This window comes from Abrus precatorius, unplaced genomic scaffold (genome assembly GCF_003935025.1).
Source record: "Abrus precatorius isolate BTA unplaced genomic scaffold, Abrus_2018 Scaffold8, whole genome shotgun sequence".
Lineage (NCBI taxonomy): Eukaryota > Viridiplantae > Streptophyta > Magnoliopsida > Fabales > Fabaceae > Abrus > Abrus precatorius.
Genome location: NW_020874428.1, coordinates 2,430,289 through 2,456,804, shown reverse-complemented (window position 1 = coordinate 2,456,804; position 26,516 = coordinate 2,430,289). Strand labels below are relative to the sequence as shown.

Below are 26,516 nucleotides of genomic sequence, written 5' to 3'. Positions count from 1 at the left end.
TATTTAAGCTAATTACTTTTGAGCTCCATTTTATTAATTAAGATTTGTTGATTTATTTTTGCATTAGTTTTGTAGGATGAATATTTTTAAAAAGTCACAAATAAGTTGAAATTTATGTAATATCTATTATGCTAATATATTTTTTGGTTAAATAGTTATGTGCTTGTAAATTTATTTTAAATAAATAAAGAATCATTCCTACTTTGCATTTTTCTAAACTAAACAGAATAATTATTCAAAGTAGTCTTTTATAGAGAGATACACGTGACATTAGTTTAGTCCTTCATAGTGTAAAATAAACATCATTTGAGAGGTCAGATTGATGTCTAAAAATACGTTGATTAACTAAACTGATGTCTACTTTAAGGGTGTGCTTGTTGGCACATTAAATTGCTTAATTTAAAATTTCTATATAGTCTTTATACTTAAATTATTTCTTACAGTAAATTTAGATTTTGATTGTTGTACTTTATTCATCTGGATATTAGTGTGTATATATATATATATATATAGTCAAACATTTTTATGTATATTTTCCTGTTTTTAGATTTTAGTCTGCTATAAATTAGTGGCACTTATATTTTTCACTTATTTGGATTTCCGTTATTGCTTTCACTCATTAAGATATTAATTCTTATTTTCATAGACAATTAATTCTTATAATTTCAAACTATTAAGGAATTTATTTTTGAGAGACCAAAATTTTAAGAAGTGCATAAGTTAGAAACTAGCAAAAAATTACATGGATCGAATTTGAATCGGGTGAAACTATAATTTATAATTTTTTATTTTATAAAATATTAAATAATATGAACGTGTTTTCAGAAGATGGCTTAGAAAATATTATAAAAATAAAAACATTAATTTATGTTTTATCTATTACGAATTTAGCTCGTCTAAAGTTATTTACAGTTATTTTTAAAATTTTATCAACGACTTAAACTTTATCAAACTAACTTGCAACTTTCAAAGCTACTCGAATATGACGTATTGGTGGATTATATTGATGCATTTTGAAGAAGTAATAATAATTTCAATTTCGTCATTTTTCTTATAATATTACCTGATGATTTTGTTTAAAATTTACATCAAATTCAACTATATTTTCTTGCCTGATCATTAAAATCTTTAAAATTAGTATTAAAAACTAACGTCGACAAAATTATATATATATATATATATATATATATATATATATATAAAATCTTTAATATCTAACATCTCTAATTTTTATTTTAAATATTTTTAGTACTATATCTTAATTAAAACCATTTTAATAAAATGTAAATACTTAATGCTACCGAGCACATAGATCGGAAGGGTTGTTTCATCTAACATTCTAATTTTAATTAATAAATAATATTTAAAATATTAAAAAATTACATTTTATCCACACAATTTAATGTATCATTGGATTGTATTTAAAAAAAAAAAAAAACATCATCGGATTTCTTATACTTTTCCCGAAGACACCTTGTTTCAGACTCTCGGTAGTAGTTGGAGTGAGAGAGAGAATAATAAAACACAGCTTAGAGCATTGTCATCACTCACTTCGTTGCACAACTTCAACTCTCAGAAGAAAAGAATCAATCGGGTAGCGAGTCACACTGAGTCGGACTCGCTCCTTCTCCCCTTTCTATTCAATTCTAGGGTTTTATCACACACTTAAATCCTCAATCATGGGCACCAAGGTCAGGAGACCCTCCCATGCTGGTTCTTGGTACACCGATGATCGTAAGTCTCTCAATTAACTTTCACGATTCACCAATTTCGACTTCAATTTGCCTGATCAGGTTCAAAAGATCCATTTTTTAATGTCTCAATTACTGTTTCTCTCGATTCTCGCAATTGGGGTGAATCCTGTTGAAACTTCTTCCAAAACAGTGGAAGTTCTCAACTTTCTGGGTTAACTGATCAGTTACTTACCACTCTTCAAAATGTGAAATCTCAGGTTGATAAATATGTTTATTTATTTTTTAAATTTTAATTTTTAGCTAAGCAGCTTTCAGAAGAACTTGAAGGGTGGCTGCAATCGTGTGGGTTGGCTAAGTCTCCTGATGTGAGAGGAGTAATAGCACCGTAAGTGAAAGTGTTCTTTTATTATTATTATTATTATTGATGATTTGGATTTTGAGTAAAGTAAAACTTCTAATGTGTTTGTGGTGCAACTGGAATGCTGTGATGTTAGACATGCAGGTTATTCCTATTCAGGACGAGCTGCTGCTTATGCCTTTGGGAACATAGATCCATCTAACATGTGCGTTCATTTCTTGTTTGCTTCTCTAGTATTGCTTTTGGTACACAACTTAGGCACAATTTGGATAAACTTTTATTAAGTCTTTATAGGAGAAGAAAATTAATATAAAAAATGAATAAAACTTCTTTTATAAGTTAAAAGTAGCATATACTCCTCAAATTTTAGAAAAATTAAATAAGAGAACTTCTAAAAAAGTAGAAAAAAATATAAGTTAACTTATGGAAAGAATTTGATTAATTTGATTACTTAACTTTTTTACTCTTTTAAATACTTATTAAAAAGTAATCCAAAATGGGCCTTAATTAAATGCCTATTCAATAAGTTCTTTTTATATGAGGGATTATGCTAGAAATTTAACTATAAAATTTATTGAAATAACTTGAAAATTAATTATTGTGATAAATTATACCAAAAGTTTATTAAAATAAGCTAGAAAGAACTTACCAGAGTCACGGTCCATTTTCATGAGTGATCGTATGCTCTTCCAAGCATTCCTATTTGTCCTCTTCCCTGTTGAAGTGTTTGTGGAAATAGTATTAGCTTCCCTGCTGTTTTTCTTGTGCTGCCGTCCCTGCTAACTTAAGGATTGTTGTTGTTGTTTTCTTTTCTATTTTAATGTTTCAGTACACGTGTGTTCCTTCTTGGTCCTTCTCACCACTACTATACTCCAAAATGTGCTCTTTCGACTGCAACAATCTACAAGACACCCATAGGGGACCTGCCTATTGATTTGGAAGGTACCGATTAAGTGTATAAAATCTTTATGGGTTTTTAACTTGTGGTTATGTTGCATTGATTGGGGCCTGATGTGAGCCAATTGCTGCTAATGTGCTCTGCAATCATGGCCTAGAAGTTAGCATGATTGCTTGTAGTCTCTGTCAACTGAGATGTTGCTGCTGCATTATGTGATATTGTTTGCAGTATAGAACCTTCTTATCAATATAGTTCATTTGTCATTCTTGTCCATATTCTTCACATGGATTAGAATTTGAGATTTTATTGTGAATGTGGGCTTCTCTTTGCAGAATATTGATGTAAGGGTAATCTATGAATTGTGAAAGTAGAAATATATTAATGATATCTATGTGTAAAGTCAAATTTTTGTGGTGATGGTTTTCTGACTGAGTTGTGAGGATGGTGGATTATTTGAATCAATTTTCTGAGAACTGAATCAATTTTTTCAGTTCTTTGATATTGATCCTTTCTATCTTCTTTGGTCTCATATAATTCTTTGTTATTTTACCAGTGATCGAGGAGCTTAAAGCTACAGGAAAGTTTGAACTGATGGATATTCGGGTCGATGAAGCTGAACATAGCATGGAAATGCACCTGCCATATCTTGCTAAAGTATTTGAAGGGTAAATTTTGTTATATAGAGCTTCCTGTTGTGAAACTGTGCAAAAGGCACTGAATTTGGATTTTTATGCAGGCACCAGGTGAAAATTGTGCCCATTTTAGTTGGTGCTGTTAGTGCTGAAAATGAAGCTATGTATGGGCAGATTCTTGCCAAATATGTGGATAATCCCAGCAACTTCTTCTCTGTTTCATCAGACTTTTGTCACTGGGGATCTCGGTATGTACCGTTGAAAATATTTGAATACCCCCCCTTCCCCCCAAAACACGCACGCACGCACACAATTGTCTGAGATGTGCTAACAAAAACACACATGCAAAAATTTAGAGCCTGGTAACATTTTCCATAGGCTCATTTATTCCATATTGGTTGTTAGATGATTAATGTTTTTAAATAATATACTGCATTGGTAACGAAAGTTTTTGTTCAGATATGCTTCAGTGGCCTGACTGTTTTCTTCTTGACCATTTATATTACCCAATTGTCCACAGTTATGTATTCTGGTGGATTCATGTTTCTCATTAGTTTGAAGCAGGTGTTGATTATTGAATATTTAAGGTTTTTCATTTGTTTTTGTAACCTGTCTTCTGACTGATGTTTTGTGTCAGATTCAATTACATGCACTATGACAAGAAACATGGACCTATATACAAATCTATCGAGGCCTTAGACAAGATGGGCATGGATATCATAGAAACAGGAGATGCAGATTCATTCAAACAATATCTGTTGGAGTATGACAATACAATCTGTGGACGCCATCCAATTAGTGTTTTCCTTCATGTAAGTTCCTTATAAATAAATGGCCACAATATCCTTATGAAAGTAGCACTAGACAAATTTGAGAATCTGACTATGACTTGAAGCAAATACCAATATTATTATTTTATCGTTCTTATTGTTATTATAAAATCATGTTTTCTTATCATACCTTACTATGAATGGAATTGATTAATCAATTTGAGAAGTTCACCACTCCTTCACCTTTCCGAACAACAACAAAAAGAGTTGATATTTGTTCAAAATGTATGGTTTTATTACTGTTGATCTCAGGATGTGATTTCACTGTTGTACTGCCATTTGAGAACTAGTTTGAGGCATCTATTATGAAACTTGCAAGATTTGAGAATGTGATAGCTAGTTGCACTTACAATGGGAAGCACTTGGATTGGTTTTTTTATTAATTTCTTTCTTCATTTGATGCTTACTAGAGCTAAAATGTTTATTATCTTGCTTTGATGAGCTTCACTTGGAATATTTTCGGATGCATTGAAATCGTTTATTATTGGTAAAATAATGTAAGGTTGTCCATATCTGTATGTTCCATAAACGGGTTTTTCTGTTCGATGCTAATCTTATTTTTACTTTAAATTTTTGCAATTTTTTCAGATGCTAAGGAACTGCTCAACAAAGATAAAAATCAAATTTCTTCGCTATGAGCAGTCCAGTCAGTGCAAAAGTACAAGGGATAGTAGTGTTAGTTATGCATCTGCAGCAGCAAAGATTGATGGCTCGAGTTCTAGTTGAAGATCTTCCTTCTTTGATGTGGCACTCAGCAATTTCATTTCCTTTTAAGTGACTATTTATATTTTAGCTTTAACAATTGAATATCATGCTCTATGTTCATAGTCATTCTCAGTTCTCACTAACATATATTGCTTGTCTTTAGCTGGGGATGTTGTCAAATAATCAAATTACTTTACACTTCTTAGTTGGCGTCCCTAGCTAACATACTTGGAAAGTTGTGACTATGAGCATGTAATTTGGTCATGTTTTGGTTGCGACCATCAAATTCTCAACTTGCACTTGCACTCTGTCAGCATCGTATTTGTTTTCAATGTAGTCTTAGCTGTGGTAATCAAGTGTTAGCGTGTTTTGGATTCAATTATTTTTGTTTTATGTGAAAAAAAAATCTTTAAGAGTACTGTTCATTGTTGTTTGGCTAATTCTGAAAAACCAGCTTATACTCTCTGATTTTTTTACAAAGAAAATAAGTTAAGCAAAATTAAAATATATAAACTTATTTATTCCAGTTAAATTTTATTTCCATATTTTGTTCTTAATAATAAATTATTTTAATATATATATATATATATATATATGTAGAGAGAGAGAGAGAGAGAGAGAGGTGTTTGAATATACAATTTATTTAATAAATTATTTTAAAATGATGACTTATGTCATAAGTTAAAAAATGAAACTTGTTGAAATAAGTTAAAAATAGCTTTAAGCTTATTGCAATAAATTGAAAATAATTTATGAAAGTCATAAACTATTTTCTATAAATTGCTTATAAGTTATTTTAAACAAGCTTTACAAAAATTATTTTATATAATTCAAACAAATTAGATTATTTTAAAATTAACTTTTACTTAATATATTTAAACATAAAATTTATTTTATAATCAAATGTTACAGTAATTAATTATATATTTAATTGGTTATTGAAATGGAATTCTGCCTTGACTATTACACAAGTTGTATTATTGTTTGACAATTTAACTTCATTTTTTCGTGATGTTTAAAGTAATTAAGCATGGGATTGTAGGACTACAAAGACCTCTTGATGATTTGGGATAGTGTATTTATGTGGGAAAAGTATAAATGTTACAAAAAAAACTTGAAAAATTTAGGGCATGTTTGTTTGTTTTCTTTAAAAACAATTTTCTGTTTTTAAAATAAAATATTATATAAATTTGTATTATATTTTATTTTTAAAAACAGAGAATTATTTTTAAAAAGAAAAACAAATATCCTCTTAGACTACTAATCATCATATTTATCATAAAACCTAAGGTTGAGGCATCGTTCTCTACTGTGAACCATTACAGCCCCAAACTCAAGCAAGTGCACCATCACATATATTTTCACACCAATATCAAGACAATAAAACTCCGCCTTGTAGACAACTCACATTTTCTGACCATTTAATGACAAAAAAATATTAGAAAAATATTTTTATTTTCCATTAAAAGGACTAAGCCGGGGTGAATTGGTTTTTTGGAATCAAGAACAAAAATTATAAAATTAAAATAAATAGAATAATAATAATAATATAAACATTGCAAAGTAATAAAAAAATAGAAAGAGAAGATATATGCATAGTTGATTTGTCTTAGTTTAGTCACAATATGTGATTTGCCTCTAGTCCCAAAGCATCTCCTTGAATTCTTCAAGTCATTCTCATTTGTATATAAAAACACTGACAAACCTTCCTCTGCTACAAATCAAAGGAATCTGGATCTTCTTCTATAACTTGCAGTCAACATTCGTTTAAGAAAAAAATTAACTTAAATAAATTTGATAAAAAAGTATTTTTCACTTAAATTTAAAACATTTGCTTTAATGAATTGGTGAAAAAGTAATTTTTATATAAATAAAAAGAATTTGCTTAAGCTAAAATTGTGAAAAATTTTAAAATAGAAAATTTGAGAAACTTTGTGGAAGAACTATTTCATAATTTTTATCACCATTCTCAACAATATAATTCAATTCTAAATAGTTCTATCTCACTGATGCTTAGCACAAGTGACACACTAGATAATATATATAAAATATTTGATAAGATGATATATGTAAAGATCTTTGGTAACTAAGTAGCTATTGATAAAAAACAAAAGTTTCTCAAAATTTCTATAGTTTAAAGAGGAAGGAGATAAAATTTTAAATTTTTTCACAATTTTTGTTTAAATGAAAATCATTTTTTATCATATTTGCTTAAACAAAAATTATTTTTTGACAAATTTACTTAAACAAATTTAGACGGTAAACTGCAATTTTCACCAAAATTGCAGAGAATTCATATCCAAATCAAAGCTAGGTGTATAATGGTTTCTTTCTCAGGACAACACAAAAATTTTCCTATATCTTCTATCAAAATAAAGTATATCATTGTTTCTTTCATCAATGATACCTTGGAACCTCTTTCTATCTTCACTGGCTATTGAGTAATTCAAATAATTTAACAATATTAAAAGTTTATATAAGGCAAAAAAGCTGTTAATTTTCTGTGAGAGCTTAATAGTTTACAAAGAGTTTAACTTATTCAAATGAGTTTTTTAAAACTTTTTTTTTTCTATTGCTCTTATATATAGTTTTTCGTAATTTTTTTTTCTAAATTACTTTTATTATTATTATTTTTTGGTTTCTCATTCGATTTAATCGGAATCCAACACGAGTCTCGCATCACTGCAAATTTTTTACATACACAATAACTTGAACTCAAAACCTTACTTAAATGATACTGAGCCGCTTGCTACTCGAACTAACCTTCATTTGTTCTAAACTACTTTTATTAACTTTTAATAATAACAAGTCATTTTAAATCAAAAGAATAATTATTTTCATGGTCTTATTTGCAATTGAATCATTCTCTTTATATTAACATCATAACATACTTTTTATCTATATTTGTTATTTCTTAAAGTTATACTAATTATGTGTTGATCAATAATTATTTATTTAAATTCTTCCATTCATCCTTTTTTTACTATTTAAGTTAGTGATCAATAATTTTTTTTTCGTGTTTGGTTCATAAACTATTTTTTTATTTTAAATTTTTTCAGAATTTAAATAAATGAGATATATAAATTGTTTAAATAACAAAATTGATTTAAAAAAAAAAAGCTTTTTCATGTAATCAAATGAGCAAAGCCTAACCCTATTTCGACAATAGGTGAAAGTGTGAAACTGGGAAAATACTTCAACTAAATCTAAAAAAGGCTACAAATGAAATTGGTTATCCGCCAGTGTCTATATATAGGAAAATAACCAGAATATATATATATATATATATATAAAGTACAATTTTAACACTTCAAATGTGACATAACGACAAGCCTAATGTGGTCTTATGATGAGTTATTGCTCCTTTGAGCTATGCATAAGATTTGAATTCCTCACTGGGTTTTGATCCAATTACCCCCTAATTCCCGAGGCTCAAACACATAAATACTACCATCTGTGAGTCCCACGGCAAACTGCGTTGGTTTCAGTGGATGTGCAGCTATAGAAATTGGCCACATGCTCAAACTGCAACAAACAAAATATATGCAAGTTAAATTGAATGGCAATGTTGCATATGTGATGAATAAATGTCAATGCATAATTAACTCTGATATAATTTCTCTGAACTATGGATTTGATTAATAAAGAAAAAATGACATGTTTTAAGTTAATGTACACTTTTTTTAAAAAAATAATTATATAAATTACTATGGTAAAATGACTTTGTTTGATTAAAATACCTTTATAAAAGGAGTTAAAATGTAGTTTTATATCTGTTAAAGTATTTATGTAAGATATCAATTAGTGTAGATGTTATTGAAAAATAAATGCTCGCTTTCTTAATTTTTTAAAATCAAAAGTATTTTGAGATAAATTCAATAATTTAAGTGACATATAGTATAATATGGAGGGAATAATAGTTTTCTAGCAAGAGCAAAATTGATGTAGGAAATATGAAAGTATAACAGCTATATGATGTAAAGCTATGGCAAACTTAGAAAATGCAACCATGGAGATAAGAAAAATATACCGAGAAGTTGGAGAAAGGTAAGCACAAGGATGGACCCTACAAAGCACTTGAAGATTTGAAGCTTCAAATATTGCCAAAGTCCCATCAACAAAAATGGCATACACAGAGTGCCCATTAGATGAGAAAGTTGCTTGAGAGATAACAACTGGAACTTCTGGAACCCACTGATATGAAGGAAAATGAAATTTCATAAGTTGAAAAGAAAAATATTTAGAAAAGAATATATATGATATGTTAGGGGAAGAAGAGAAAACCTGTTTGACACATCTTAGTTCTGTTGCTTCATAAATTGCAAGATGACTATCATGTACAGCAAGGAAGTTTGTCTGATCTGGGTGAAACTGAATTTGAGTTTCTGATTGTACTTCTGGCACCTTCTGTCCATGTATTTGCAAGTACCTATCTTTCAACTTTCCCCATCCTTCTGTTTTCCATACAATAATCTACCAGAGAAATCAGAACAGTGACAGAGCATATTTACAATTTGATTAGAATGCATTATCAGTATTAAGAGTTAAATATTGATGCTTTATGAATTTAATAGTGTCAATCAATTCAAATACAATCTAGATATGACTTTTAAATTTATTATTATAAAAATCAATGATTCTTATTGATATAATAGATTAACAATTTATAATTAGATTGTAGTATAATAAATCCTTACACTATTAGTGCATTCTAGTTAAATTAGAATTTTAAAAGTCATATCTATAATATTTTAAAATTATTTGATAGTGTAAAATTTTTTATGTTAATAATGTATTAAAATTAAACTCACTTATTTATACAAACAAATAAAATGATTGTAGCTTAGTAATTAATTATATCAAGATATTAATTGCGAGAAAGGTTAGAAAAATACCTCGGTTATTAAATCAAATTTGTTAAAAACTATAAAAGTAAGAGAAACAAACATTAAATAAGAGTGAGATTCATATAATTTTTACAGTTTTTTTAATAAATTTAATCAATAACTTAAACGTATGTTAGATATTATATTACTAATGTTTTTCGTTATTATTAAATTGTAGCTAAAGTAAGGGGGAGCTAATATTAAAATTGTAGCTTTGGTTTATATGATTCATGGAATAAATATTAAATACTAACCTGAGCATTTACATCACCAGATATAAGAATATTCCAAGTTTTTGAGAAGGCAAGAGCAGTAACTCTTTTAGAGTGGCCCTCAAGATTGAAAAGAACCTGGCATAAATGTATGATACAGAAACTGGTTTCAATATCCTTTAAACATGTAACGATGCATGTCTTAGTAGAATGAAGAATGAGATATACCTCATCTTTAAGGACATAGTATATCAGTATAGTGGAGTTATCCAATCCAATAGCAAATATATTATTATCTTCAGGGTAGAAGGCAAGACTTGTTACCATAGGTGGTGGAGGCATAGCAGTTGTCAGAGTCTGCATTAGGCAATGTGTGGCATACATTAAGTTAAATCACAACAATAACATCATTCTAAGTAGCAAAATAAAAACAAATAGCATGACCTCAATCAAAAGATTCAAAAAACAGTAGAGACACAACTGCAACGGGGAAAGAGAAGTATACACTATGCAACATGATAACAAAATAAATTATTTTCATTCAAGAATATGTTAAATCATATGGCCAATTTCTGTAAGGCTAATATTAATTCTAATGAAAATGTCTATAGATGAAAGGAACTCCAACTGTCTGAAATCATGAAATAATAAAAACACCACTATTATACAATTTCCTAACAATGGAATGCTAATTGTTTAATGAAGCAGAACTCTATCTTTTAAGATTACCTTAAATGTAAAGATATTGAACAAGGAGATCTTCCCCCCTGATGTTGAAATGAGATATGCATCCTGTTTTGATAAAGCAAAACAGGAAACTGGATTTCCACATTTGATGCTTGTAAGGTCATTGATCATAGATTTAAAGCCACTTTTTGGTTGCCATAGTTGAGGGTAAACCTTTGCATTAGCCTACAAGCAACAATTAAATTACTGTGCCAAAATCAATTTCTAAAATTGAACTTATTGGTTAATAATAAAAGAAAACCATATCAAAAGAAAGTGACATAACATTACCTTCCCATCCAAGTTAAGGTTAGTGCGTGGCCAGAACCAAACTAGATGAGTACCATTCGATCCCAACGCCAAAATGGCATTTCCAGCATTGGTGTAAGTGAGTCTAACAATCTGCTTCATGTAAAGTTGATGATCATTTCTCTGTTCTATGGAATTTAGTTTCCAGTTTTCAGTTATCTTCTTTTATTTTTTTATTTTTAGTTATCTAGTATATGCATTTTATAGTTGTTTGCAAATACAAAATGTAGATATAATATGCATTTTGTATGTATGTATGTAAAGGAATCTATTGATAAGCACACATTAAGGGATCAGGAGATGTTTTGTGTTGAAATATTGTTAGAAAACATGTAATCTCAATAAACCGTATGATTCATAAATGCCATACCTTGTTTACTTCAGGATGCTTATGGAGCTGCAAGAACTGACACTGAGATGGGTCACATATGTCAAACATATTCTTTGATTTGTTATAGGATTCTTCAATTGATTTAGGTATTACATCCCTCAAAACTTTTTTGCACTCTCTCTGAAAAAAAAGAAATTATGTTTGAGGATGTTGGTTCTGGGTGTCGAGTAATATTATGAGATCCCAAAAACAAGTCAAGAAAGCATAGTTTACTACATAGAATGAAAATTAACAAATATTTGAAGTTTTCTTAAAACTATCCTTGTCAAAAACTGTAAGACTAAAAAGACAAGCACTTTCATGACATTTGACCTATTCCTAAAAGCCATGTTATTACTACAAATTACCACCTAAGAACAATCAGTATATTTCATAGAAAATTTGAGAAATTTTGGCTGAACCATATAAATCACTCTAAAATCTTAAATAGTACCAGTAGGATTTTACCAACATCACAATAGTAACTTTATTATTCAATATAAAAAATGTCTACAACATATGACACCAAAAAGTTATTTATAACTAATCATAATAAAAATCCTAGTCAAATAATGTACAAAAAAGAAGAGAAGTTAGGATTTTGTTATGAAATTAGGTTCTACTATCACTAAGCAGTGAAGGTTTAAGGTTTCATCCAACTAACCTGATCAGAAACCATACTTGGCCTTTCGTTGGTTGAAGGTTTCAACTCCAGAGTTGTTCCTACAAAAGCTATATCATAAGGGTGAAGCTAGGCTGAAATAATTTGGCAACCAATTTAATAGAAAAATAAATAAAAAATCCCATTTTAGGGGGCCAAATTAAAATAATTATATATTTTAAAAATTACATTGAAAATAAAAAATTACAAGAATTGGGGGCTGTAACAGTCTCTGATAAGCAAGCATCAAATTGATTGGCTAACAAAAATATCAAAGCCTATACCTGAATTTGTTAGAGCAGATGCAGATGATCCGGAATTGCTGACATTGTGCATTAAAAGGTCAGGTTCTTGAGCAGGGTTTTGATGATGCTGCCATTTTAAGCTAACAAATAGGACAATAGATAATTTATCAGCATGTGGCTGAAATGCATGGCTAGATATCAAGATAGTAGTCAAATGTGTAAACAATGCAATAAAACAATTAGCTTGAGAAAATGTGGAGGCAAGGCCAACAACATGAATATTGAATGCCTAGTATAGTATAGTAGCTTCAATTTCAAATTAAGAAATAGAGTGGAACCTTTCATTGAGAAGATTGCGTAGCCTGTGACTCCGAATGACAGGAAAATTTAGCTTTCCATCTAAAAGAGGATGTTGCAATATGATTTTCTTAATTTCAACCATCAACTCCTTCCTAGCAGAATTTGCATTTTCGTATGTTGATTTAATTTCCCTATTTAGGCCAAAAATATTGTTTTAAAAAAAAAGTAATGCATGTCCAACAATATATAATTGAATACACTGACAATTGAAACAAATTTTAATCCTCTTACGTTATCAATAATATGATGTGATTATGTCGAAAAAAGAAACAAAGATCGTGTCAAACTCTTTTAAATACACTCTTTATAAGACACGTTTTGGATTAACCCATTTTTAATCTTATGAATTGATTATTTTTTTAAATTGTTTTGACAATTTAAAAAGTTAACCAATCAGAAAATAATATGTTAAAGAATGTGATGTTAGTATTCTTCTCTATAAAAATTGTATCTTCTTTTTTCTAACATGATCATATCATATTAGTCAACAAGGAAAGATCCAAATCCACTGTTCCAAATTCAATTGAAACATACCTTATATCATCAACTGTCAAAAGGAGAGTCAGTTCTTTAAACAACTCTTCGTTCCCCCGTGCAAAGACTTTCAGATCCTTCAAGAGGATATCCAAGGCCTTGTAACGTTCATTACTGATGATAAAAACAACAGTTTTAGACAAGAATACACGTACCATCATGAGAATAACCAAGTTCTTGGAAAGAAGAACACCCTTTAACCTATGAGACTAAAAAAAATCCTTACTTGTCCAATGCCTCAAAGTATTTTTGTTTCCTCATTTCAAAGTATATTTTGATGGAGTGATTATTGTCCTTAACTTTTGTGAACACTGACAGATAGTTCTCAGCATCATCCCACATGCCCTCAAGCACCATGTCCTCAAAATATTTCAAGTCAAAGTATAACCCACTTTCACGCTCAAGCCTGTGAATAAAAAGATTGAAAGAAAAACAAGGCAAATTAAATAACAATCATTCATGACATTGAAAACAACACAACAAAAAAACTTGGTTTGCATTGTGGAAAATAGAGAGACACATACGCATGTGACGCTTCCTTGAGATCTTCCTCATCAAAGTACTGTAATACCAAGAAGACAAGATCTTTGGTGATGTTATCAGACATGTTTATAACAGCTACGTTTGTTTTCCAATGTTTCCTACGCACAATCAATATATGTTTCATTAATCAAAGTATATATATAGCCCAGAAAGGTGTCAAACTTTATAGTTAACTGCAATCACTTAAAAACATAACCAATCTCAGACAAAATCCTAATCAAGTCATGTATCTAACATATAGAATCTTGTCAAATCCTGATAATTATTTTAAATTCGATAACTCATTGGTTTCCTGAAATTAATAGATTATGTATTTGAGGTAAATTTTAAATTATAAAAAACAATTAATACAATTATCTTCAAATTAACATAAATAATTCGCCTAATCGTTTAGAATCTTTCTAAACGAGAGGTCAGATTTCACATAATTAGGGGAGTGGGATAAGTACTTAATATATATGATATCTTGAGTGTGAATACTGTTAAACATTAAATGCTGATTTTATAATACTTATATTTTTAAAATTTTACTATCTCCGATTCAAATTATTCATGTTTGATTTTTTTTATGCATGTTTAAAGAAATTTAATAAGAAATTAATAAATAAATAATAATTTTTATTAAAAAATATAACATTTAATATTCAATGTATTAAAACATGTAATATTTTTTATTTGTCATAAAAACTTACCATTCATAATTTTTGTTTGTGTCCTCATATACACATTAAAAAAATTGATTAAATTATCATTTATTAAAATACTTAAATTATTATTTTGATTATGTTTTTTATTTAGTTTAGTAGATATGTGTGTAGTGAAGACAAGCTTAAAACATAACAATAGTTTCTTGAATTATTCCAATAAATAGATGAATTGAAATCTAAAGCGCCTAATATTTTAAATTAAAATAAAACTGAACATTACAAGCATTTAATCTAATAAATTAGGAAAAAAAATAGCTCAATATTAATCAAGATAGAGAGAGAAAATGAGAAGGGAATAGAAGGAAAGATAATGAGAAGAAGAGAAAAAAAAAAATAAAGATTTGTTTTTTCTTTTATTGTTTTGATAAAGAGGAAAAGAAGAGAAATTCAGAAATATTTATTTTTCTTATTTGATTGAGGAAAAATAAGAAAAAGGAAAATATAAATGTATGTGTTAAATTATTTTTATATGCCTTTTCAATATAATAATAAATGGGTTAGTAAATAGGAAAATATGTCATTTCAATAAATTTTTCTATCAATAATTTTCTCTCCATCTATAAATAAACCCTTTTTTTTGGACAATAAGTGTGATTTTTTTCCTCTCTATTTATTCCTTCGTTTCCTTCTCACTTTTTTATTTTGTCAATTCAACAAATATCAACGAAGTTGAAGAAAAAACACTTTGTCAGATCCTTTGAAAAACAAAGAGCTATTGAAATTGAAAGTGAACATTAACAATTAACTCAGATCACAGATCCTGAGTGTGCATGCATTTTCTCCATTATTATTGTCAAAATTGCTAATATAAAAAGTTTAAAAAGAAAAAAATTGGTTAAGAGTTATTTAAATATAGAGTTTTTAAAGAAAAAGGATTGAGAAAAAACTATTTCTTTTAGATAAAAATATTTTAATTAATAATTTTTTTAAAATAAAAATGTAAAATAATATAAAGTTTATGTATTATATATTTATTATCACAAATAATATATTATTCTATTAATTTGAAATAAAAACTTTTCCTTTTAAAAAGTTATCACCAAAATATTTCTTTAACAAATTAAAAACACAAAAAAGAAGAAGAAAATAATTAGCTATATATTCATGAGAAAGATAAGAACAAAGAAATATGAATAGAACATGATATTTAGTCATCAATCAGTAATACAAAAATCTTATAAACACAGCAAATTTTTTTCAAAATTAATGAAATCAAATAAATATGTAAGCTATCAATTTTATTTTATTTTTCTATTGTGGAACTAATGCATGGTGATAAGAACTAGTAAAAAAGCTCACCTGGAACAAGAAAGATGAAGAGGTGCTTGAATGAAAAATGAGTGTAACAATTCTCACAACCTGCTGAGCTGAGCTATGTATTTAAACTAAAAGCCTCCAAACAAAATATCATTTACCATATACATTCCTTATTTCATAAACCAATTCTTAATCTCCAAAATCAAGGGTGGGAATTTCATGCATATAAAATAGGTACAAACATTGTTTCTCTTACCATTATAAAGTGTGTCCATTAAATAGTATATTTTCCATTCATGACAATTATTAGCATAATTAACAATGTGAAGAGACACGTCGATGAAAAAAAAAAAAGTTGTAGATTAAATTTTTGCTCATAATCCTTTATTGAAAATTTTGGAAAGTTTTTTTTAATGTAATGAATCAATTCTTTATTCTTAAAAGTTTAATTAATTTGTATATATTAAATTTAAACCACTCTTCTTATCAAAAAGGATACAAAAAAAATTCAAGTCGCGCATTTGACAGTGAAAACTCCTCTCAATTTTTTTTTCAATAAAAATTTATGCATTATCTTACATAAAGCATCACACATTTATCAGTATTTTTTTATTTTTCAAATATTATTACTTAAATTTAATTAATCTTAATTTATAATGTTAAAATATTTTGAATCTATAAATTTATAGCTCTAACTTTATATTTTATCACAGATCTATTTTTTTTATTCTGTGATAAATAATAAATATCAATCAAATTAATATATTTAATTAGTTATTATTTTAAAAAGGTTCTCTATTTTTATTAATTTTTTTTAATTAATATTACGAATAATATATTTTCAAATCACTACTGAATGAATCTTTTAAATATTAAACTAATTTTTTATATTTTCCAAAATTAAAAATCTCAGTTGCTTATATTTTAATCTTTTATAATTAAAATAATATTTCATCAATTAAACCAATATATCTTATGCTTTTTAATTTATGTTTAATTTTTTTAATTTATATTTAAAAGGTGCACGTTTAAATTGAGTGACATACTTATTAATTAGGATATAATGAACACTCTCTCATCCTATCTATTCGAACAATTATTATTGTTTAATATTTTATGTTATCTCTGTATATACCACCATCAAGTACTTCTGCACATTTTTGCGAAGTTTCACTGCAAAATAACTCCAACTTTGTGCTTAGGTAACCTTGAAACATTCAAAAATATTAACAACAATATCCTTTTTCATTCTTTATTAAATTTACAAAACAATGTTGATAAGTGTCATTATTTATTTATTTATTTTTCACGTTCATTGACTGTCGTTGCCTATCAACTGCATGTATTTACTGTCATGTAACCATAGGACTGTAAATTAAATAAGCATAGTCTTTTGTTTTTTTATATATCCACTGCAAAATCATATTAATATAATAACTTCAATATGGTACCTATTATACCCATCTTTATTCACCTTGAGAATATTTTTCTTTTCCATTGTATCGAATCACAAAACTCAATTATCATTGAACACATTTCTTTTCCTTTACTTGCAATCTCTCTTGTGTCTTTGATTATATTGAGTTTTTTTTTTTCTCAAACTTCTATTTTGTTGTTACACATCATAACAACTCAAACACAGTTGACCTTATTTTTACTTTGATAACTTAAATGAAATTACATGATTTTCAAGAATTTTTTAAATATAAAATAAACATCAAACTTCAAATATTTACTTTTTTTTTATAAAATATTAAAATATGTTTATTCTAATAAACAAGTCATAGTCATATAAATATAAGACAACGTTCTTAAACTGAGCACAACTTATAGTTGTCACTTCAATAATATCCAATGAATATGATAGATATAAAATGTAAACAAAAATGTGTAAGAGATAATATTTTTTAAGAGAAAAAATGTATTAGGTAATTTAATAAAATTATATTTTAATTTATTTTAATAATTTTTCATAAAAATTTAAATGATTATAAAATTACAGTGTTATGCATTAGAATTTGTTACTTTAAAATATTTTATAATTAAAAAATGAATACAATAATTTTGTTAAATGTTTAAATTTATGATAAATAATTTATCAACAATAATAAATAGACTTATAAATTAAAAATAAACTATTATACACACACAAATTTATCATTTAATATTTATTAAAATAATGTGTATTTGATTTTTTATTATTTTAAAAATTTATAAATTAAATTTATTATAAATAGTTATAAAACTAATATACTTTTGCACTGCATATGTTTAAGTATTAAATTTGTATTAACTGTTCTTTAATAATAAATTTTCTAATAACTTTTACAAATATGAAAAATTATTCATAAAATAAATATATTATAATTAATGAATATATAATTTATTCATATTATTTAAATTTAATGTAAATTTATTTTAATTTTACAAAAATTAAATTATTTTATTAAAATGTTATACTTAATAAATATAGCATTGAATATGAATATGCTTTTAAATTTTATCATCTTAAAACATGTTTATAAGCTAATTTTGTTATAAATAATAATAATAATAATAATAATAATAATAATAATAATAATAATAATAATAATACTAATAATAATAATAATAATAATTTCTTAGTACATGATTATAAAAAAAGTTATATATGTTAAAAAATTTATATATTTTTCCCTAAATATTTGAAATTCAAGCTATTGGTACTTTAGTTTTTATAAAATATTATATAAAAGTTTAATTTTAAATTAAAAAAATTATATATAATACTATTGATTGATTAGAAAGCCAAATTGGGAAAGATTGATAATTTGAAAATCAACATATAAAATTAATTTTGAATCTGTTGTTGCATTGCATCCCAATGACACGGGGACCACACTATAACTTTTCTCAATGGATGATGTTACATTGTTTCCTAAATATAGTAAAATACGATCTACCTCATCTAAGGAGAAAAAACAATACCATACTAAGCATAGGTTGCCTGTAAGATTTCAAAGGTTTGATAGCATAACATGCATTGTAGCACTGTGGAAAAAAATAGAATAAATTTTTAAATGTATATTTAAGAATGTATAAGTCAAATATTTTAAATTTTAAAAAATTACCATATTAGTCAACATTAGTTTAGAGAGTAACTAAAATAGTTAAGTTAAAAAAAGAATTATATTAATTGCTAACACACAGTTACGTTGATTCTTAAAACGACCAACCATTCATTAAACAAACGAAAATGTTATTGTGATACGTTTAAATATCGAATGAACTTATACACATGGCTTGATGTTGGGTAACGTGGAAGAATCCATTTCAAAACCAAAAAATTCTATCATTTTTTTCCACTGACTCACCTTCCTTTGAACCACCTTGAATCACCTCGCCAAAACCCTCCATCAAAACCATCACTTGACCCTCAATTTTTACAACTTTTTCCTACACCTTGTTAATTCACTAATAACACGTAATGTTAACCATGAAGTAAGACCTAATTTGATGAAGAAAATTCAACATAAATTTTATAACCAATTCTATTTGTTTGGTTTTGAAAGAACCAAACATGGTTGGATATGAGGTTTGCAGTGTGGTGAGTGCAACTAATGTCTAGATTTTGATGGGATTTTCAAGGTTGTACTTGGAGAGTGAAGAGCAAATGTTTTTCATGGTAAGTGTGAAAAACTTTATAGTGTTGTTTGGGTCCATGAAGACTATGGCTTCAATAGTATTTGAAGACATTGTCATGCACCCATGCATCGGTAAAGGATACGTCAGTAGCAGCATTTGAGAACCAGGCATGACAACCACCATGGTCTAGATACCTGAGTTAGCAAACACATTTAGCACAATGGTGTTGGTGACTCGTATGAGCGGAAGAAGATTGGTAGAGAGAATGAAAATAATGGGAGATCAAAATAATACATTTTTTTATTTTAAGATTTTGGAGACTAAATTGAGAAATTTTAAAAATAATTTTTTCCTCGTCACCCAATAATATCATATTACACGCATGTAACAATCCGCCAACCATATCACATTCCATGTCAATGCTTTTATTAATCCAACTAATAATTATTTTAAAAACTAATGTAATTTTTTAAAAAAACTTGGAGACTATTTAGTAACTCATTGAAATGATAAATACTAATATGGTAATCTTCTCATTTTAATCCCTAAAATTTTAAAAGTTCTCGTTAATTCATATATTTAAAAATAATATTCATTTAAATCTTTTTTATGACGAAATAACAGCAACAATGTAAAATAAATGCAAATAAGTAATCTTTAACAAAATTAAAGATTAACCAAAGATGTTTTAAGATTTTGCGGACCAAAATTCTGAACTCGAACAATTTTGAAGACTGACTCAGAATTGACTGAAAAAACAAAACTCCAGTCGATGTCTCAGCTAAATGAAGTCTACAATTTGCTCGTCCGTGGTTCAATATATCAACAATAATAATAATTTGTATATTAAAAGCAGCTGCTTCCTTTCGTTTAGGTTTTTATCTATTCAGTATTTGGTCATGAACAGATGTTTTGGTATAGACAAATAACAAAGAACTATAATGTATAATCATAGTACTTCCTAAAATATCAAGTGAGCTCCACTGGTTGAAGTCAGTAATCTGTAGTTATACTTCCATTTTCGCTGCTGACATCTAAAAGAATGAACAGATCACCAGATCTAGAAGGGAAATACTCCAAATTGACAGTATCTGCAATGCTCTCGAGGCAGTATGCAACCATAGAGTGAACATAATCTTCAACTGACACTGATCTTCAGACAAATTGTATAAATTCCCAGGCAAGAGTAGCGAGCCATGAGATCATGATGACCAATCAAGCCAAGGAGCATACCTTGTCTGAAAATGAGCACAGGTAGTAGTAAGACAAAATGTATTAGAATATTATAGTTTGATGAAAGGTACTTTAATTCTTTTTCTCTCGATTCATTTAGTCCAAATGCATTTTCATTTTCCGCCAATTCAATAAACATAAAATAGCTAAGAAAGCTGGAAAGAAACACCCCTAATCGCCCCCACCCACTTTCCCCAGTTCAATACAAGAAAATAACTGATGCAAACAATAAGAAATGAGATTTCACCTTTACTGATACTACTGCAGCAAAGGCGACTGTCATCTATATAAGTTGCTTGGATTCCCATCATCCATGATCCCAACGATGTATCATCGAAGGCATAGGTCTTCAAAGATACACTGCATTTTTAATAAATAGAACAAAAAATAATTTCAGATATTAAATATAAGAGAGAAAAATAATGCATTGGGTTTGTTTTGTTTTCATTTTCAAAAGATATGTTTCACTAATAATAACAATAATGCCATTTTACTTTTGCAAGGTGACATTTTTGTAGTTATTACTGAAAACATAATTCTTGAAATGAAAACAAAAAACAAACCAAATGCATGCTACTAGGTATCCTCCAAAAGAAACCGTTAATCTTTGAACCACTAAACCACAATCTTACGGCCTCCCCACCAAACCACAGAACCACACCCCACCTTTAGGATGTGCTTGAGTAGATTAACAATAGAAAAAGGAACGGGATAGAAAGTTACAATTTTGCTCTCTTTTGTTTGGTAAAGGATAAAATTATAAAAATCACTTTCCATCCACTTTATTTATGCCAACATTTAAGGTGCAAGCGTCTTGCACTCCAAGTTTCCACTCACTCAATAGATGATTGCTAACAATATTCTAGGAACACATTATTAAGAAAAAATCAAGTAGCTTTAACCTAAATGTCAGCCATGAACATGGTTAAGTAGAAATGTAAAATTAATATCCAAACCCTCCTCTTTATCAAGTTCCTCTAGCAAAAGGACATTTAGAGGCCATGCCTTTTCAGCCTAAATGTAGAATAAAAGCATCCATACCACAGAACTAAAGCTGCCTACTTCAGTTTCTAAGATTCCTCCAAACCAGATCCTCCTTGGGCAGATAAGATATTGAGAACTAACCTGTTTATATTAATGTATTGTGCTAAATTCTTTGAAATTATAACAAGTGAACCAGCGGCATGTCGGAAATACCTGAAGACAATAATTAAATAGTGATTAAAACCAAAACTAAAACAATTCAATATGGATCCAAACAACTAAAGATTTTCCATATGCAATATCTATACAAAAGAAACATCTGTCAAAAATAATGCAACGTATGTTTTCCATCTGGAGGAGTTTATAACACATACCACTGAACTGAAAAATAAAAGAAAGATGGTAACACAAAATTATCATAATGCTAAATGTTCAGAAATTTAGTTCAGGGGGATATGACAGATCAAAGATCAGTACCTTCAAAATTCTACAGTATTCTTTGTATTAAGTGATAGAGATTAAAAAATTAACAAGTCATCTCTCACTAAAGTATAAAGGACATATTATTTATCATTGTTTTGAATGATTAACTAGTTTTACTGAGCAGTGTTGCATACAAAGATAAAAAAAGAAAAGAAAAGAAATGCAAAATGGATAAAGCATTAAAAAAAAAAAAACCTATTTCATGTCCTATTCATTTGAATTGGAGTAAATGTCCAAAAGATTAGTTAGAGTTTATAAGAACAAACCATTAGACTCTAGATGGTTTTTAGGATTACATCCAGATTTTCACATCACTACCAACTAGTGACATATTTGTAAGAGACAACTAAATCAAAGAGCATGTGATTCCTCTAATCTTCACAGGTATATACACAGGCAAAAATTATATTTGATTTTCAATCATCAACTGCATAATCAGATTACAATTTTCATTATTTAGCAATATGGGACTGAAACAGTGTGCGTAATCATTACAATACAAGTCATCAATTTAAACAATCCAACATTTGGTAGAGTTAAAAACATATTGATGTATGTTAAGTATGCCTAAGTCCTAAATTAAGAGTTCCCTCTAATGTTTGTTAGGATTAATGTCATATTGTGCCAGATCATTCAGTTATCCACTCAATAATACAATTAGAAAAAAAAATAATGACTTGGTTTCAATTTAAGACGATAGAATTGATGATTGTTCTTGCATTAATAAAGTAAAATAAATCACCAAGCTTCTTGTGCAAAAGATATATTACTTACGCTTTCTCATCTCCAAATTTCCACCATTCAGGTTCATACCATGGTTTTCCCCTGCAAAACACCCAAAATGAGATGCATAAGCTGAATCCAAAACCTCAATTGCAAGTTTCAACATTAGAAAGTTCAAACACAAATATAACATTCTAACATTGATGAACAAGAAAATAACAAGCAACAAATAAATATTTGTAGGTAGGCAGAAAGATTTGGCAGACAACAATTTGAAGTCAAATTTATTAGAAATTAACATAAATGCAAAAGGCGTTCACATCTGATGGCAAGGGACATGCCTAAGGACTTACAAAAGGATGAAAATTAAGAAAATATACGGGACCTTCGGGCAAAAAATTCAGCAATAATACTGAACATAAAATAAACAGCAGATAAATTTAAACACAAATTCCACTCATAAACAAACAATTTCAGACAACTTGAAGCATAATCAGAACCATCTATACCACATAAAATTGTAAAATATATCCACAGATCTACTAGCATAGATGTACAATCACAAATAACTCATAGAACATACTCTTCTGATATCACATCTCCTGACTTCATGCATCCGATATATGCCCCATCCTGGTCACGCCGACGTTCAAGAAGTTCAATTAAACCCTCTGTCAGGCCAGTGAACAGAATAAAGAATGTCTCAATAATTTTGCTTAGAAAAGGAATAGTTCAACAAAATCTCCTAAGAACATATATAAACAATGTCTTTACCTAGATCAATGTCAATATTGTCATCAACTTTCACATAAAAGTTAGCATCCCAGTTCTGAACTGCAGTACTAAAGAAGATTTTAGCTTTTTTAGGCAACTCTTCTTGAGCTTCTTCATGACCTTCCTGATATAATTATATTAAAACAAATGGTCAAGCTCTATACTTAGCTGGTTTAACAAGGTTCCATGACAAGGAAGCATGATCAAATGAGCATCAATATATTTTATATAAAATGCATCAATAAACCCACAACGACCACAAGAACAAAAGCCTTATCCCAGTAGGTGAGCATCAATAAACACAATGGTCAAAATTTAACTAACCCCCATCCCCCACCAAAAATAAGCCCCCTTATATTTTGCACCAGAACTGCAATTTTACTCTGAACATCAATGTAGGATGCACCTAAACCCCAATTTTTAAATGCAGCAACTTTTATCAACATGCATATAAATGTAGTGTGCATTTGAACCAATAGCTTAATTAAGCACTTATTTAATAAACTTATCACATTAGAGCTTATGTCATAAGTTTAACCAAGATAATTACTAAAATAAGATAAAAAAGAGTTTTGCTCTGTTTTATTAGGCCAAATAAGCTGTATTTTGCTCTTCCAAATGCCCCCATATCCATAATCAAATATCCCTCACTACCCTAAACCATTCTATAATAAGGCAAATTTTAAAAAAATAACTACTTCTTTTCCACTCAGATTAACCAAGGTAAAAGATTTAACTAATTCAAATTACAGCATAACTGCAACTATTTTGCTTACAAGAATCAGGAAATCCTTTGTTGAGCGGTTTTCCTCATCAATATTACGATCTAAGCTATCACCTCGATTAGCACTGTCAATTACAAAGAATCAGGTCACAATATTAGTTTGAATCGTTGGCAGTTATGTAATAGACTATTAAATTTAACGTAATGCCAAGAGAAATAAAGCATAAATAATCATTGAAGCTTAAAAAGAAACCATATGTGGGTACTATAACAGCTAAAAAGGATAAGTGTGAGGAGAAACCTCCGACCAATTACAAAACGTATGACCACTCCTCTTTCTTCAAGTTTTTTCAAGGCATCACCTGCCAAGAAAGAGAAGAGAAACCGTTAGTGATATAGAAATGAATAAAAAGTTAACCATCTAGAAAATAGTCAACTGTTTACATTCTTATCATTCAAAAAATATATGCAATATAGAAAATTTTGTTACATAACTTATCAAACAAAATGATGATTAAAAGGTTCATGAATTACATGCACAATAGACCACAATCTAAATATACACCAAAAACTATTTTTATACGGTTTAAACATTGTGTAATAGAAAATACTAAAAGTAATCCTAGAAAAATAATGATAGAAAACTAGAAATTTTAAAATCATGAAAATAGAAATAAACCATCAGAGTAGAGATCAAAACCAATCTTCTAGAAACCATTAAAGAACATGAAAATTAAAAAAAAATCAGAGTAAGAGTGCAATGCCCATATCAATCACAAATTCAAATTGAGAGGAATAAAATCACTCTCAAATTCAAATTAAAGACAAAAACATGTTTCGAAAACAAAATCATAATATCACTATTTTCTCAAAAGAAAACCAAGTAAACACTCAAAAGTCCACATCTCAGTCCACAAATTTGATCTACATCTACATAAAGACAACCCAGAAAAGCATTGAACCTTATATCAAGTGGCGCACAAGACCACTCTGCCACTACATTAGCCTCCCCACCCACCCCACCCCACCACCACCAAACCAAGTCTTAGACCTCCTTTGTAACCCATAAAGCAAAAAGATGATTCAAATGCAAAGAAATTCACAGTAACCAGTGAAAATTTTAACCAATATCCAAACAGACCTCTGGGCATCCAAGACCCCCTGAAAACATTTCTCTTCAATCGACTTCCAAACCCTGTATACACCCCAATAACAGCAAGAAGCCTACGATCAGATGAAGAGCCACTTTTCTGCCCTTGGCCTTTGAGGTACCCTTGACTCTTAGCCAATGTCAATTCCATCTCAGCTTCCACGATCCTCCTCTCCAGATCCCTACAAAATTATACAACCATTAAATCCCATAGATCACACAAACAAAGCAACCCTACACAAACTTAATGCCTTAAAATTAAAACAACAGAAGAGGGGGGGGGGGGGGTGAAAGTATTTACCGGCATCCTAGAACCATTAGCTTATCTTCCACCGTAAGAACCTTAGGCCTCTAACATCAACAACAACAACAACAAGATAAAAACACACTAATATAAGTTTATGGACTGAAAATGAATTTTAAAAACAACATAGAGCGAAACTTAAAAATAAAAAAAAAGGAAATCAAAAGAAAAAAACCTGAGCTGAATTCTTCTTCAGAAGACTAGTAAGTAAATTGCGATTCTCTGCATCTTGCCATAACCTAACCACTCCCAAGACAACCGCAAGTCCATTACATATGAAACAAACGTTCAAAACAAACAGTGCCGAATTACAAATCTTCATTCAGAATCGAATAGATCAAAATGCAATAATAAAAAACAATTAAAAAAAAAAGAAAGATTAAGAATCACACCTTCCAGCAACGTAAAGCCAAGCAACGCAAGAGAAGAAGGCCATGACGAGGGAAGGTTTCGAGGTGTGCACGGTTTTGGATCTTCCTCCTCTTTTCACCGTCGACGTCGTCGGCAACGTCTCCATTTCCAACACTCACAAATTGATGCAAATCGCCAACGCAATCACTGCAATGACAACGGACAAGGATTCTTATTCC

The 26,516-nt window shown here is 28.7% G+C and overlaps 4 protein-coding genes across 5 annotated transcripts; 1 reads left to right on the top strand and 3 right to left on the bottom strand.

Moving 5' to 3' along the window:
• The first annotated feature begins 1,454 nt into the window (after positions 1 to 1,454).
• Positions 1,455 to 5,489, top strand: LOC113846272 (protein MEMO1-like). The gene is made up of 8 exons (XM_027474343.1): positions 1,455 to 1,734; positions 1,995 to 2,079; positions 2,189 to 2,257; positions 2,882 to 2,994; positions 3,504 to 3,615; positions 3,687 to 3,830; positions 4,220 to 4,394; positions 5,001 to 5,489. The coding sequence occupies exons 1-8, from the start codon at positions 1,680 to 1,682 to the stop codon at positions 5,136 to 5,138; spliced, it is 891 nt and encodes a 296-aa protein (XP_027330144.1). The 5' UTR covers positions 1,455 to 1,679; the 3' UTR covers positions 5,139 to 5,489.
• A 3,020-nt stretch (positions 5,490 to 8,509) lies between these two features.
• Positions 8,510 to 12,617, bottom strand: LOC113848112 (topless-related protein 1-like). Its single transcript, XM_027477500.1, has 10 exons — positions 12,566 to 12,617; positions 12,285 to 12,343; positions 11,621 to 11,761; positions 11,233 to 11,343; positions 10,945 to 11,127; positions 10,444 to 10,572; positions 10,258 to 10,353; positions 9,402 to 9,590; positions 9,148 to 9,311; positions 8,510 to 8,642 (listed from the first exon to the last, which is right to left on the bottom strand). The coding sequence occupies exons 1-10, from the start codon at positions 12,615 to 12,617 to the stop codon at positions 8,510 to 8,512; spliced, it is 1,257 nt and encodes a 418-aa protein (XP_027333301.1).
• A 228-nt stretch (positions 12,618 to 12,845) lies between these two features.
• On the bottom strand, positions 12,846 to 14,027 carry LOC113848109 (protein TPR3-like). The gene is made up of 4 exons (XM_027477497.1): positions 13,945 to 14,027; positions 13,647 to 13,826; positions 13,421 to 13,534; positions 12,846 to 13,017 (listed from the first exon to the last, which is right to left on the bottom strand). Exons 1-4 carry the CDS (start codon positions 14,025 to 14,027, stop codon positions 12,846 to 12,848), a joined length of 549 nt encoding a protein of 182 aa, XP_027333298.1.
• A 6,314-nt stretch (positions 14,028 to 20,341) lies between these two features.
• LOC113846894 (hydroxyproline O-galactosyltransferase HPGT2) lies at positions 20,342 to 26,516 on the bottom strand. 2 transcript variants are annotated; one of them, XM_027475622.1, is made up of 12 exons: positions 26,319 to 26,516; positions 26,102 to 26,165; positions 25,924 to 25,973; positions 25,614 to 25,804; positions 24,774 to 24,834; positions 24,525 to 24,597; positions 23,749 to 23,872; positions 23,558 to 23,645; positions 23,026 to 23,076; positions 21,910 to 21,981; positions 21,032 to 21,144; positions 20,342 to 20,789 (listed from the first exon to the last, which is right to left on the bottom strand). In XM_027475622.1, exons 1-12 carry the CDS (start codon positions 26,441 to 26,443, stop codon positions 20,767 to 20,769), a joined length of 1,035 nt encoding a protein of 344 aa, XP_027331423.1. In that variant the 5' UTR covers positions 26,444 to 26,516; the 3' UTR covers positions 20,342 to 20,766. The 2 variants fall into 2 exon arrangements, 1 of the variants encoding a protein (XP_027331423.1); XR_003501730.1 differs by having other exon boundaries at positions 20,360 to 20,789; positions 21,032 to 21,131; positions 26,319 to 26,492.

Excerpts from the sequence above, each read along its gene's own strand:
- LOC113846272 (XM_027474343.1), top strand. The coding sequence starts at position 1,680 with ATGGGCACCAAGGTCAGGAGACCCTCCCATGCTGGTTCTTGGTACACC. Across the intron at positions 1,735-1,994 it reads TTCTTGGTACACCGATGATC|CTAAGCAGCTTTCAGAAGAA; the intron begins GTAAGTCTCTCA and ends TTTAATTTTTAG. Across the intron at positions 2,258-2,881 it reads AACATAGATCCATCTAACAT|TACACGTGTGTTCCTTCTTG; the intron begins GTGCGTTCATTT and ends TTAATGTTTCAG.
- LOC113848112 (XM_027477500.1), bottom strand. The coding sequence starts at position 12,617 with ATGCACAATGTCAGCAATTCCGGATCATCTGCATCTGCTCTAACAAAT. Across the intron at positions 11,762-12,284 it reads CAAGTATGGTTTCTGATCAG|AGAGAGTGCAAAAAAGTTTT; the intron begins GTTAGTTGGATG and ends CTTTTTTTTCAG. Across the intron at positions 8,643-9,147 it reads TACCTTTCTCCAACTTCTCG|TTTGAGCATGTGGCCAATTT; the intron begins GTATATTTTTCT and ends TGTTTGTTGCAG.
- LOC113848109 (XM_027477497.1), bottom strand. The coding sequence starts at position 14,027 with ATGTCTGATAACATCACCAAAGATCTTGTCTTCTTGGTATTACAGTAC. Across the intron at positions 13,827-13,944 it reads CTCAAGGAAGCGTCACATGC|GCTTGAGCGTGAAAGTGGGT; the intron begins GTATGTGTCTCT and ends TTTTATTCACAG. Across the intron at positions 13,535-13,646 it reads TACTTTGAGGCATTGGACAA|TAATGAACGTTACAAGGCCT; the intron begins GTAAGGATTTTT and ends TTTTATCATCAG.
- LOC113846894 (XM_027475622.1), bottom strand. The coding sequence starts at position 26,443 with ATGGAGACGTTGCCGACGACGTCGACGGTGAAAAGAGGAGGAAGATCC. Across the intron at positions 24,835-25,613 it reads GGGGTCTTGGATGCCCAGAG|GTGATGCCTTGAAAAAACTT; the intron begins GTCTGTTTGGAT and ends CTTTCTTGGCAG. Across the intron at positions 23,873-24,524 it reads CAAAGGATTTCCTGATTCTT|GAAGGTCATGAAGAAGCTCA; the intron begins GTAAGCAAAATA and ends TAATTATATCAG.